This window comes from Moschus berezovskii, chromosome 15 (genome assembly GCF_049115385.1).
Source record: "Moschus berezovskii isolate FMDL1 chromosome 15, NW_MosBer_1.0, whole genome shotgun sequence".
Classification (NCBI taxonomy): Eukaryota; Metazoa; Chordata; class Mammalia; order Artiodactyla; family Moschidae; genus Moschus; species Moschus berezovskii.
Window position 1 is genome coordinate 4,933,266 of NC_142474.1, and position 11,981 is coordinate 4,945,246.

The window sequence follows — 11,981 nt, forward strand, 5'->3', positions numbered from 1 at the left end:
TGAGCGACTGAACAACAGCAATGATGGCCAAGCAAGCCTCACCACAAGCTGGGTGAGGCCTTCACCCTCCAGCTTATCAGTCTTTAAAACACAAACATCCACGAGACATCCAGAACAGGCAAATCTTCAGAAACTTTAGAAAGTCAGTTAGGGGATCCTTGGCGGTGTGAGAGTGACGGGAGGGCAGGGCTTCTTCTGGAGATAACAAAAGTGTTTAAAATTGACTGTGGTTGACGGTTGTGCAACCCGATGAATAAACCAAAAGCAGTGAAATCACTAAAGCCTTTAACTGTGTGGATCACAACAAACTGTGGAAAATTCTTAAAGAGATGGGAATGTTAGACCACCTTACCTGCCTCCTGAGAAATCTGTATGGAGGTCGAGAAGCAACAGTTAGAACTGGTCATGGAACAATGGACTGGTTCAAAATTGGAAAAGGAGTACATCAAGGCTCTATATTGTCACCGTGTTTATTTAACTTATATGCAGAGTTCAGTTCAGTTCAGTTCAGTCGCTCAGTCGTGTCCGCTCCCCGCGACCCCACGAATCACAGCACGCCAGGCCTCCCTATCCATCACCAACTCCCGGAGTTCACTCAAACTCATGTCCACAGAGTCGGTGATGCCATCCAGCCATCTCATTCTCGGTCGTCCCCTTCTCCTCCCGCCCCCAACCTTTCCCAGCATCAGAGTCTTTTCCAGTGAGTCAACTTGTCGCATGAGGTGGCCAAAGTATTGCAGTTTCAGCTTTAGCATCAGTCCTTCCAATGAACACCCAGGATCGATCTCCCTTAGAATGGACTGGTTGGATCTCCTTGCGGTACAAGGGACTCTCAAGAGTCTTCTCCAACACCACAGTTCAAAAGCATCAATTCTTCGGCGATCAGCTTTCTTCACAGTCCAACTCTCACATCCATACATGACCACGGGAAAAACCATAGCCTTGACTAGACGGACCTTTGTTGGCAGAGTAATGTCTCTGCTTTTTAATATATTATCAAGGTTGGTCATAACTTTCCTTCCAAGGAGTAAGCGTCTTTTAATTTCATGGCTGCAATCAGCATCTGCAGTGATTTTGGAGCCCAAAAAAATAAAGTCTGACACTGTTTCCACTGCTTTTCCATCTATTTCCCATGAAGTGATGGGACCAGATGCCATGATCCTTGTTTTCTGAATGTTGAGCCTCAAGCCAACCTTTTCACTCTCCTCTTTCACTTTCATCAAGAGGCTTTTGAGTTCCTCTTCACTTTCTGCCATAAGGGTAGTGTCATGCAGAGTATATCATGTGAACTGCTGGGCTGGATGAAGCACAAGCTGGAATCAAGATTTCCGGGAGAAATATCAATAACCTCAAATACGAAGATGATACCACCCTTACGGCAGAAAGCAAAGAACCAAAGAGCCTCTTGATGAAAGTGAAAGAGGAGAGTAAAAAAGCTAGCTTAAAACTCAACATTCAAAAAACTAAGATCATGGCATCCGGTCCCATCATTTCATGGCAAATAGATGGTGAAATAATGGAAACAGTGACAAACTATTTTCTTGGCCCCCAAAATCACTGCAGATGGTGACTGCAGCCATTAAATTAAGATGCTTGCTCCTTGGAAGAAAAGCTATGACAAACCTAGATAGCATATTAAAAAGCAGAGACATTACTTTACCGATAAAAGTCCATCTAGTCAAAGCTATGGTTTTTCCAGTAATCATATGTATGGATGTGAGAGTTGGACCATAAAGAAAGCTGAGCACTGAAGAATTGATGCTTCTGAACTGCGGTGTTGGAGAAGACTCTTGAGAGTCCCTTGGACAGCAGGGAGATCAAACCAGTCCATCCTAAAGGAGATCAATCCTGGGTGTTCATTTGTAGGACTGATGCTGAAGGTCCAATACTTTGGCCACCTGATGTGAAGAACTGACTCATTAGAAAAGATCCTGATGCTGGGAAAGATTGAGAGGGGAGGAGAAGGGGACGACAGAGGATGAGATGGTTGGATGGCATCACCGACTTGACGGACATGAGTTTCAACAAGCTCCAGGAGTTGGTGACGGACAGGGAGGCCTGGCGTGCTGCAGTCCACGGGGTCGCAAAGAGTCGGACACAACTCAGTGGCTGAACTGAACTGAATGAAACTGTACACTTTAAATGGGTGGACTGCACATTATGTGAATTATATCACGATAACACTGCTTAGACACACACACACTCTCTCTCTGGAGAATCCTTCTAGAAAACACAAGGTCCACTCAGCCCAGGAACAAAGCCACTGAAGATCTACACCTTTTGTCACAACATTTTAGAAAAGCCAGACATTAGGGTTTTTATGTGAAAACTCCACTTTTTTAAGGGTTGGCGTCTACTTAGCATTTTACAAATCAGATCACCGGGCCAACCAGAGGACACCCATGTGCAGCCGGATCAAGTCTGGAGGGTGGGGGTGGGTTCAGCTTTTGCTTGACACTTGGTGCTTCGGCCTGACCTCACTCCTCTGTCCCCCAGCCAGGCTGGGCCAGGGTCCATTGAGTGTAGGATGGGAGTGAAAATGAACCCGGCCCAAGGACTGTGAGGCCAGCCCACACCCAGGGCAGGCAAATTAGGAATGCCTCCTCTTCTCCAAAGGCGCTCATGGTGGCCCCTTCAGACGGCAGTGAAGGCAAAGGTCTTTAGCAGAAGCAGCCTCGTCTCTGTGCACAGGATGAGAGGGCTGGACTGACGTCACAAAGACCCTGGGCACTGGGGCCAGCCACGAGGGAAGGCCTGGAAAGAGCGGAGCAAGGAAATCTCCTTCCTTGTGCTGGAGTCTCAAACCCAGAGGGGCTGGCCCACCAGATGATAATCCATTTCCCAAAGAGGAGACACGGGAACTCCTTCCTCCCAGGCCCCCAAAGCAGCCCAAGTAAGCGTTCCCATACCCAAGGGATCCTTGACCTTGAGGTCTAAATGTCCAGAAGGGCTGACTATTCTTGCCCTGACCCTGACAAGAAGGTTAGTTTGGCAACAGCAACTAAAAAAAAAAAAATTTTTTTTTAATTACTTTGCCAACAAAGGTCCGTCTAGTCAAGGCTATGGTTTTTCCAGTAGTCATGTATGGATGTGAGAGTTGGACTGTGAAGAAAGCTGAGCGCCGAAGAATTGATGCTTTTGAACTGTGGTGCTGGAGAAGACTCTTGAGAGTCCCTTATACTGCAAGGAGATCCAACTAGTCCATCCTAAAGGAGATCAGTCCTGGGTGTTCATTGGAAGGACCGATGCTAAAGCTGAAACTCCAATACTCTGGCCACCTCACGCGAAGAGTTGACTCTGGAAAATACTCGGATGCTGGGAGGGATTGGGGGCAGGAGGAGAAGGGGACGAGGGAGAATGAGATGGCTGGATGGCATCACCGACTCTGTGGACATGAGTTTGAGTGAACTCCAGGAGTTGGTGATGGACAGGGAGGCCTGGCGTGCTGTGATTCATGGGGTCGCAAAGAGTCGGACACGACTGAGCAACTGAACTAATTGCTCTTTAGCTGCGTCGGGTCTTAGCTGTGGCACACTGCAGCATGTAGGATCTTAGTTCCCTAACCAGGGATCCAACCCAAGTACCCTGCGTCGGAAGGCAGACTCTCCTGGACCACCAAGGAGGTTCCCCTTAAATTTTAAAAGCATGTATCCTTGGACTTTGTAAATCCCCCGCGAGGTATTTATCCTCCTGACATATTTGCACAAACGCAGAATGATCTAAGTACAGAGATACTCATTGTAATAGACTTTGTGACAACAAAAGGAGAGGAACAGTTACCTAAATTACCATTCAGATCGACAACGAGATTGTTTGGCAGCTAGAACCAATCGGCGCGCCCGCTGTGCACGGACACGTAAAGCTAAGGCACAGCGCGTGAAGAAAGCATGCTGCCGATGGGGCCGGGATGGGGATGGGGCGGGGCCGCAGGCCGGGCAGGGCAGGGCCTCACGCGTCGCTCCCCAGTCACAGGGACCTTTGGATTCTGTACCATGTGCACACATTTTTTATTTTTAAACAAAACCTACTTAAAGAGAATCAACTCCGGCCTTTCCTAGTGGCTCAGTGGTAAAGAATTCACCTGCCAATGCAGGAGTGAAGTGAAAGTTGTTCGGTCGTGTCCGACTCTGTGTGACCCTACGGACCACACAGTCAATGGAATTCTCTAGGCCAGAATACTGGGGTGGGTAGCCTTTCCCTTCTCTGGGGATCTTCCCAACCCAGGGATCGAACCCAGGTCTCCCGCATTGCAGGCAGATTCTTTACCAGCTGAGCCACCAGGGAAGCCTAATCCAGGAATATCCCACATGCCGAGGAGCCACAAAGCCCGTGTGCCACAACTGCTGAGCCCTTGCTCTGGAGTCTGGGAGCCACAACTGCTAAAGCCCACGCACCCCAGAATCCGTGATCACAACAGAAGCCACTGCAACGAGAAGCCCGCACATCACAGCCCGAGAGGAGCCCCCGCTCGCCACAAGCAGAGAAAAGCCTGTGCTGCAAGGAAGAACCAGCCCAGCCAAAAATAAAAAAATAAATACAATTATTTAAAAGTCAAATCAATTCCAATCCACTTAGAGGAACCCACAGGCCAAATGTCCACCACATTTGCCCCAAGGAACCAATTCAGACCCTGAAGCAGTTTGAGAGAACCGGGGGCTCGTGTGGACCACGCAAGGAGCAACGATGTTTTGTAAACTAAAAACTGGGATCCACGGTTGACCTCATGTACATAGACAGAGAACGTTAACCCTGGACTTCCAGGCTTCCAGGGGGTCATGCTAGTGAGAAGAACTCACCATCTTCTGCACAAGTGGAGGCTGAAATCGCCCTCCTGTAAACGGAGTAGAATTATCAGTGTGTGTCCCACCCCTCTCCCACCTGTTCTGAGAGCCCTGCGGGTGGGCGTGCCTCGCTTGCACTCTTACTTCCCAGCACCTGGTTCGGGGTCCACACCCAGTACCAGTTCCAGAAACACCTACAGAAGGAGTAAATGGATAATCACAGCTAATGCCACAGATCACTTACCGTGGGTCAGACTCCGAGCCAAGCATCACCTGCGCATCACCTCACCCAACCCCAGAGCTCGGGAGGACCGGCAGAGGGGGCGCAGGGCTGAGATCCGAACCCAGGCCCTGCAGCTCTGGAGCTGAACTCCCACCACACAGCCCGACCAGGGCAGGGGCGCTGGTGGGCTCGCGGGGCACATATCTGCAAAGGATGCTGCTTCAATGGATACGCGAGGATTCAGTAGCCGGCACTGTAGAGACGGCAGCAGGCAGGATCGAAGGGTTTTCTGCCCTCTGCGAGTGGCGGGGAGCCAGCACTCCAGGCCTGCGGCAGGTCCCGTCTGCAGGGAGGCAAGCTGTGAGCTACCCACTAGGCTGACCATCAGAATCTCCGGAGAGGGCTTACAAGTCCAGATCCCCAGGACTGGGGTGCCTCCCGGGTGTCCCCAACAGTCAGCAGTCATGGGGACTTTCCAACAGACAAATCAGTCTTGGTCACCCCGGGCCTTTCAATCCTGCTGGAAAGCTTTCAGCATTCCAGTGCCCAGGAGGTGCCCACTCCAATGAAATGAGGGTATCAGGGGTGGGAGGCAGGCAGCAGTTCTTCTCGTCGTTGGTGGAGATTACAGATGAGGCCAATATGAGGTGAAGGTTGGGGACCAAGCCCTACACCAGGGCTCACACCTTGGCCATACTCCACCCCACCCCCTAGAGATGGATCTATCTTAATCTCTTATTTATAGGTACATGAAATAAGTGTTTTTTGCCCTTAAAGTTTTTATTTATACCACACACACCTCTGGGCATCTTCTTTTCTCCCCTGGGTCCAGAATGGTGTGTTCAGAGTGGACTCCTGCTGCAACTGTGAGCCATCTGCTCTGCAGAAGCATCCCTACGTGACCAGCCCACGCGGGTGGGCACCAGGATTACTTCCCACCTTTGGGACTCTGTTTCCAAGCTTCTTGGTTAGTGCTGAGAATCAGCAGACTGGGAGCTTTTAGCCATGGTTCCAAGGTGACCCATCCCCAAAGCCCACATGTCCTGTGATAAGAGACTGCTCAGAGTCGGGAATGGGTCCTTCCACTGCTGGGCATTTCAGCCCGGAGAAACACGAACTTTCTTCTGAGAAACACTACCCTTCTCCAAGCGCCCACTTTGGCCTTGACTCTCACACCCCCGAAGGCTCTGATTCAGGGAGCCCGGCCAGCTCGGCTCACATCCACCTGGATGTCCACATCGGTGATCCCCCTGCAGCCGTGCCAGCCCCTCCAACTCGTTCTGGCACTGCACTAAGTTCAGAGATCTGATCCTGTCTTTCTCCTGCTCATACCCAGCTCAGCCCTGCTCACAGCTTCTATCCATGACCCCCTAGAATCCAATTCCAGACTCCTCCCTTTGGTCCCTGACCACTCTCTCCTTGATCACTGAGGTCCACCCACTCTGGCACCTCCTGGGTCATCATCTTTCCTTGCTTCTAGCTGCACACACAATGCCAGATCTGTCTGGTGGTTCCTTCTAGTCCTCCCTGTGTGTCTCCATCATAGCCCCCAGGTGTCTCCTGTGGGGCATATACCATCGTTTGCTACTTTGTAGGATTGTTCCTAGCCGGCTCATCTCCTGTGCTTGAGGGCAAGCACTGCATCTATCTCGCTGGCCTATCCCCTGTGCCCAGCACACTGGCCCACAGCAAGTCCACCATAAGGATCAGAGGAATCAACTAACCCAGAACTAAATCTCCGAACATAGTAGACTGTGCCCTGGAACCCACCCACAGAGTTCTAATCTGAACATCCACCATTTGAAAGCAGAAAGGGGACTAGTAGTTCAAAAGAATAAGCCACATGCCAGGGTTCCCAGAGGCACGTGGTGTCTGCAGGCTGGACACAATCAACAGTCTCTGCTTCCACAGAGAAACGGTCTCTTCTACATTTTGTCTTGAGACCCAAGGGCATCTGGGGCTAACTCATGTCTTCCTATTTCAGTCCAGACTGCTGGTTTGGAGAAACCGTTTCCTCTCCTCTTATCATGACTATAGAAACATCACAGGTTCAAGCACAAAGGTAAGTGGTAACTGATACCAGCTTTAGTAGAGGGAGGCAGTAAGGAGGGGTGGGGACTATGGCAAACAGGGGACCACAACTAGGAAACAGGGACCGAGAATGTCCAGACTGTCCATTATTTTAAACAAACAAGAAACTCAGATTTTTTTTTTCATGAAAATTCTCCATTTAAGAACCCCTTTGTGAAAAAAGGATTAAACAACAACAAGAACCCCTATGTGAAGTGAAACAATCATATCAGAGTTCTGGATTCAGCCCCTGGGCCACCAGTTTGGAGCCCGGGCCCTCATACACAGGTTAACTCTCCCCTCTCATCTCTGCTCACTCAGGCAGAGCAAGCATGAGTAAGTGAAGTCCTTTACTTCCTTCCAGGCAGACCATGAACCCCATCTGTGGGCTAAACCTGTCCTGCATCCCAGCACAGGAAGCAAATGGAACTCGGAGTCTTGTCAGGAATGTCCCCCTGGGTGGGTATCAGGACTCAGCCATCCAGGAGAGCCCCCAAGAGGCAAACATCTCTTTCTCTCCCTGCCATCTTAAAGCAGCTTCTGGAGACCCTGCCTGAAAGTTCCCCCAAAAGAGGAAGTTCAAATCAGAAAGAGAGAGAAAGTAAAGCACAAAAACGGTAGTCAGACAGAAAAACCCAAAGGCCCTAGAAAGAGTGAAATGCTCCCCAGTCAACTGGTCAACCCGCAGCCCTGCAGTGGCTCCTCCATCCAGGGAGGCAGTGCAAAGTCCTCTTTCTGGTCTTCTCACTGGCCCCACCCTGCCCTCACTGCCCCTCCCCACCTGCTGCTTTCTCCCCTCATGATTACCCTGCTTCATCTCACCCCAGGGCCTTTGCAAGTTCTGTTTTGTCTGCCTGGGACATTTTTCTCCTCCCTCTCAGGTTGGTCAACTCCTATTCATGCTTCAGAGCTCAGCCTAAACTGATGTCGCCTCAGGGAAGCCCTCCCTGACCACTTCCAAAGTGGGGGTCCCTCTGCCACTCAGCCTCCTGGATCTCTGTGCTCCCTCATCCCTGCACATTCCTCGGGGGTTTGGAGAAGCCTTCCCCATCCAAGTCTCCCAGACACTCTACCACCTCACCAAGCTACATTCTCCATGGCATGCATCACAACGCAGAGGTTTTGTGTTACACCTTTACTGTCTGAGAGTAGGGCCATAAGAGTGGGGGGCCCTTGTGTGGTTCACTCCCAGGACACAGCAGGGGTTCGAGGTGTTGAAGGACCCACCTCCCTGGGAACTCCCGGGCACCCCCAGGACTAGAGTCTGAGACTCTGACAGCTCCATTTAAAAGCCCATAGTGGTGTGAGGACAGGAGGCTCCCGGCACCCAGGCCTGAGCCCAAACCAGGCTGCCCTTTCCCAGCTTGTTTGCCCATCTCTGCACACAGCTGCAGCACGGGGGACTGCTAATGAATTACACTTTAAGTAGACGCTGCAAGTGACTCCACCCGGGCAGTTTTTGCTTCTTTTGGTAAATAAACTTCAGCATGAGCTCAAAGCGCCTTTATTGCCGCGTGGAGCAACGGGGAGTTCGGCTCTTCATTACAGCCCTTACAAATGAGCGTGAGCCAGCTCGTGTCTGAGTCAGAGAGAGCCCCGAGTGAGCAAACGAAGTGAATGCATGCAGCTTCTCCTGGAGGCTGTCCCTAATCAGACAAAATGAGGCTGAGCCCCTGGGCACAATGACATCTTGCTGCTGAGAATAAGGAGGAGAAATAACAAGAAAGACGCTCAGGTTACTTAAACCCTTAAGCAGGTACACAGCCTCAATGCCCATGCCTGGGGGTGTGGCTCAGAAATTACCGCTTATTTGGTGAGGGCCTCGGGTTTCACAGGTATGAGGTTGACATAGCAACATCCTAGCCACTGGGTCACGGCCAGGATGCGATGACACAGTCCATGAACAGAGTGCAGTGTGCCGCCAGCACACAGTATATGCTCAGAAAATAGGAGGGATTATTATGTAATGGTGGTCATGTATGGATGTGAGAGTTGGACCATAAAGAAGGCTGAGTACCAAAGAATCGACGTTTTTCAACAGTGGTGCTGGAGAAGACCCTTGAGAGTCTCTTGGACAGCAAGGAGACCAAACCAGTCGATCCTAAAGGAAATCAACCATGAATACTAATTGGAAGGACTGATGCTGAAGCTCCAATACTATGGCCACCTGATGCAAACGGTCGACTCACTGGAAAAGACCCTGATGCTGGCAGAGACTAAAGACAGACGGAGAAGAGGGCGACAGAGATGGTTGGATGGCATCACTGACTCAATGGACATGAGTTTGAGCAAACTCTGGGAGATGGTGAGGGACAGGAAGGCCTGGCGTGCTGCAGTCTATGCGGTCACGAGGAGTTGGACATGACTTGCCAGCTGAACAACAACATTATGTAACGGCAGGACACTAGGAAGCTGAAACGGTGACGACCTACACTCTCCACCATGGAAGCCGCCAGCCTCTTACGACTGTTGAAAGTGAGAGTCGCTCAGTCGTGTCCGACTCTTTGCGACACTAAGTACTATACAGTCCATGGAACTCTCCAGGCCAGAGTACTGCAGTGGGTAGCCTTTCCCTTCTCCAGGGGATCTTCCCAACCCAGGGATTGAACCCAGGTCTCCCGCATTGCAGACGGATTCCTTACCAGCTGAGCCACAAGGGAAGACCCTTACGACTATCAAATGCTTAATATGTGGCTGGTCCACGCCTAGGTGTGTTGTGAGCTTAATATTCCAAGCCTGGTTTTGAAAACTTAGTCCAAAGAAGAGAATGTAAAAATCTCATTGATGGAGACGGAAATGGAAACCCACTCCGGTACTCTTTCGTGGAAAATTCCACGGAAGGAGGAGTCTGGAAGGCTACAGTCCATGGGATCGCAAAGAGTCGGACACAACTGAGCAACTTCACTGACACTATAGTTTACTCATTATTCAAACTGTCCCCAGCAAATAAGTGTACCTTGAATTAAAAAAAAAAACAAAAATATAATTGAATTCTTTTTACATTGATGACAGGCTGAAAGGACATTTTGGATAGTTATTTTAAGTATGCTGAAACTTGTACATCTTAATCTTATAGCATTGTATGTCAATTAGATCTCCATAAAACTGGGGGAAATATATTGACAATTTAACCTGTTTCTTCTCCTTTTTTGTATGGCTCCTATTATATTTAAAATGTTAAAACAATAAAATTATTGGCTCATATTTGGCTCAAATTATATTTCTATTGGACAGCTCTTACATTCTGACATGGAAATATGTCCATACTATTTTTAAATTGAGATAGAATTCACATACTATAAAATTTAACCTTTTAAAGTGTACAATTCTGTGGTTTTCAGTGAGTTCACAAAGTTGTGCAACCATAGGCAGTAATTCCAGAACATTCTCATCACCCTGAAAAGAAACCTTGTGCCTTACCATTAAGTCACTTCCTATTTGTCCATGCTATTTTGAATAACGAAAAGCAAGTTGCAGAACAGTATTCTAGTATCAAGTGGGTTTTTTGTAAAAACTAATTATGTATAATTATTAGTATACATGCCTACCTACATTTGTAAAGGCATGTTTAATATGCTTGGCATGATGCACACCAAACTGTGGAAGATGGTTATCTCTGGGCACCAGAACTGGGGTGAGAGAGAGACAGAAGGTGCTTCCTCTTTATTTTAAATACTTGCATACCACTTCTGATATTTTAAAAGAGAATGGGTTGACTTTCTGGCCCTAAATAACTCTGGGTGAACTTGGGTAAATAACTTTTTCATAGCACTGTCAACATACTGGCTTCAGCCGGAAGGTAAAGAATCCAGCGTTAGATCTACTTTTTATTCTGTGCTTTTAAAACAGCAAGAACAGCCAGAGATGAGGTATTTTCCCTCCTAGCAACAGAAGCAGACCGAGGCCGGGTGCATCCTCACAGACGCAGCCTGCCTGCCTCCTGCGGGAATCTGGCGTCAGCTCAGAGCCGAGCAGGCCGAGCGCACAGGCAGAGGCGGGACCGAGGCTCGGCCTCCCCGAGGGCCCGGGTTTGCAAAGGGCATCAGCTCTGAGCGCGACTCCCTCTGGCATCCCGACGGATGCTGGGGCGGGGGGCGGGTGGTCGGGGAGAGGGGGTGCTCAGGTAAGGATGGGAGGCGAGTCTGGGTCCCTGAGAGGCGTGCTGGCTGGAGAACCGGGCGGGAGCGACCTGACGCGCATCTCTGGGTGACCCTGGGCAGCCACCGCGCCGCCGAGGAGGGACCCCGGGGCCCCCCGTGCGTCCCCGGAGCCCCAGAGCCGGGTACGAGAGAAAGCTGCGGGGAAGCCGAGGGTCCGGGCCCAGCGCTCAGGGGTCCTCCCACCCCATTCGTCCACTCCCTCGCTGGGGCGCGCAGCCCTGGAGCCCCTAACCCCGAGACCCGCCTCCCCCACTTCCAGCCGCGTCCCCTACCTCGGCCCCGGGCTCGGGGGTCAGGAAGACCGCGAGCTCGCGCGCTCCGCCGCGCACGGGCTCCGGCCGATCGGTGTCCACGAGAAGCATCACGAGCGCGGCAGGGTCCGGCGGGCGGAGGCTGCCCGGGAGCCCGACAGCGCGTCCCGGCCTCGGAGCCCCGCCCCGGCCCGCTGCACGCCCCGCGGCCCGCCTGGCGGAGGCGGGGCCGGTGCGCGCCGCGCGGAGCGCCGGGCCGAGCGGGCAGCGCCGCCCAGTGGCGCGCCGCGCTCCCTGCACCCGGCCCCGCACCACCTGGCAAACCGGCGTCTCAAACTCGCTTCCAGACGGCGATCCCCGGGGGCTCCTTCAAGACGCCCCAAGTCCAGGCCACACACAGTCTCTAGGGTTGGAACCTGGGCATCTGCATGGTTTGATGCTCGCCAGGTGATTCTAACACACTGCTGAGTTTGAGAACCGTGCGTACAGACTACCC

At 51.1% G+C, this 11,981-nt stretch overlaps 1 protein-coding gene across 2 annotated transcripts in view; it reads right to left on the minus strand.

Moving 5' to 3' along the window:
* BCAS4 (breast carcinoma amplified sequence 4) overlaps positions 1-11,685 on the minus strand; it is a 58,404-nt gene extending 46,719 nt beyond the window's left edge. The window contains exon 1 of one of the 2 annotated variants that reach the window (XM_088843673.1): positions 11,507-11,685. In XM_088843673.1, the coding sequence (XP_088699799.1) occupies positions 11,507-11,596 (90 nt within the window). In that variant the 5' untranslated portion in view covers positions 11,597-11,685. The remainder of the gene's footprint in view (positions 1-11,506) is intronic. The other variant, XM_055393626.2, reaches the window with a different exon arrangement.
* Positions 11,686-11,981: the final 296 nt, after the last annotated feature.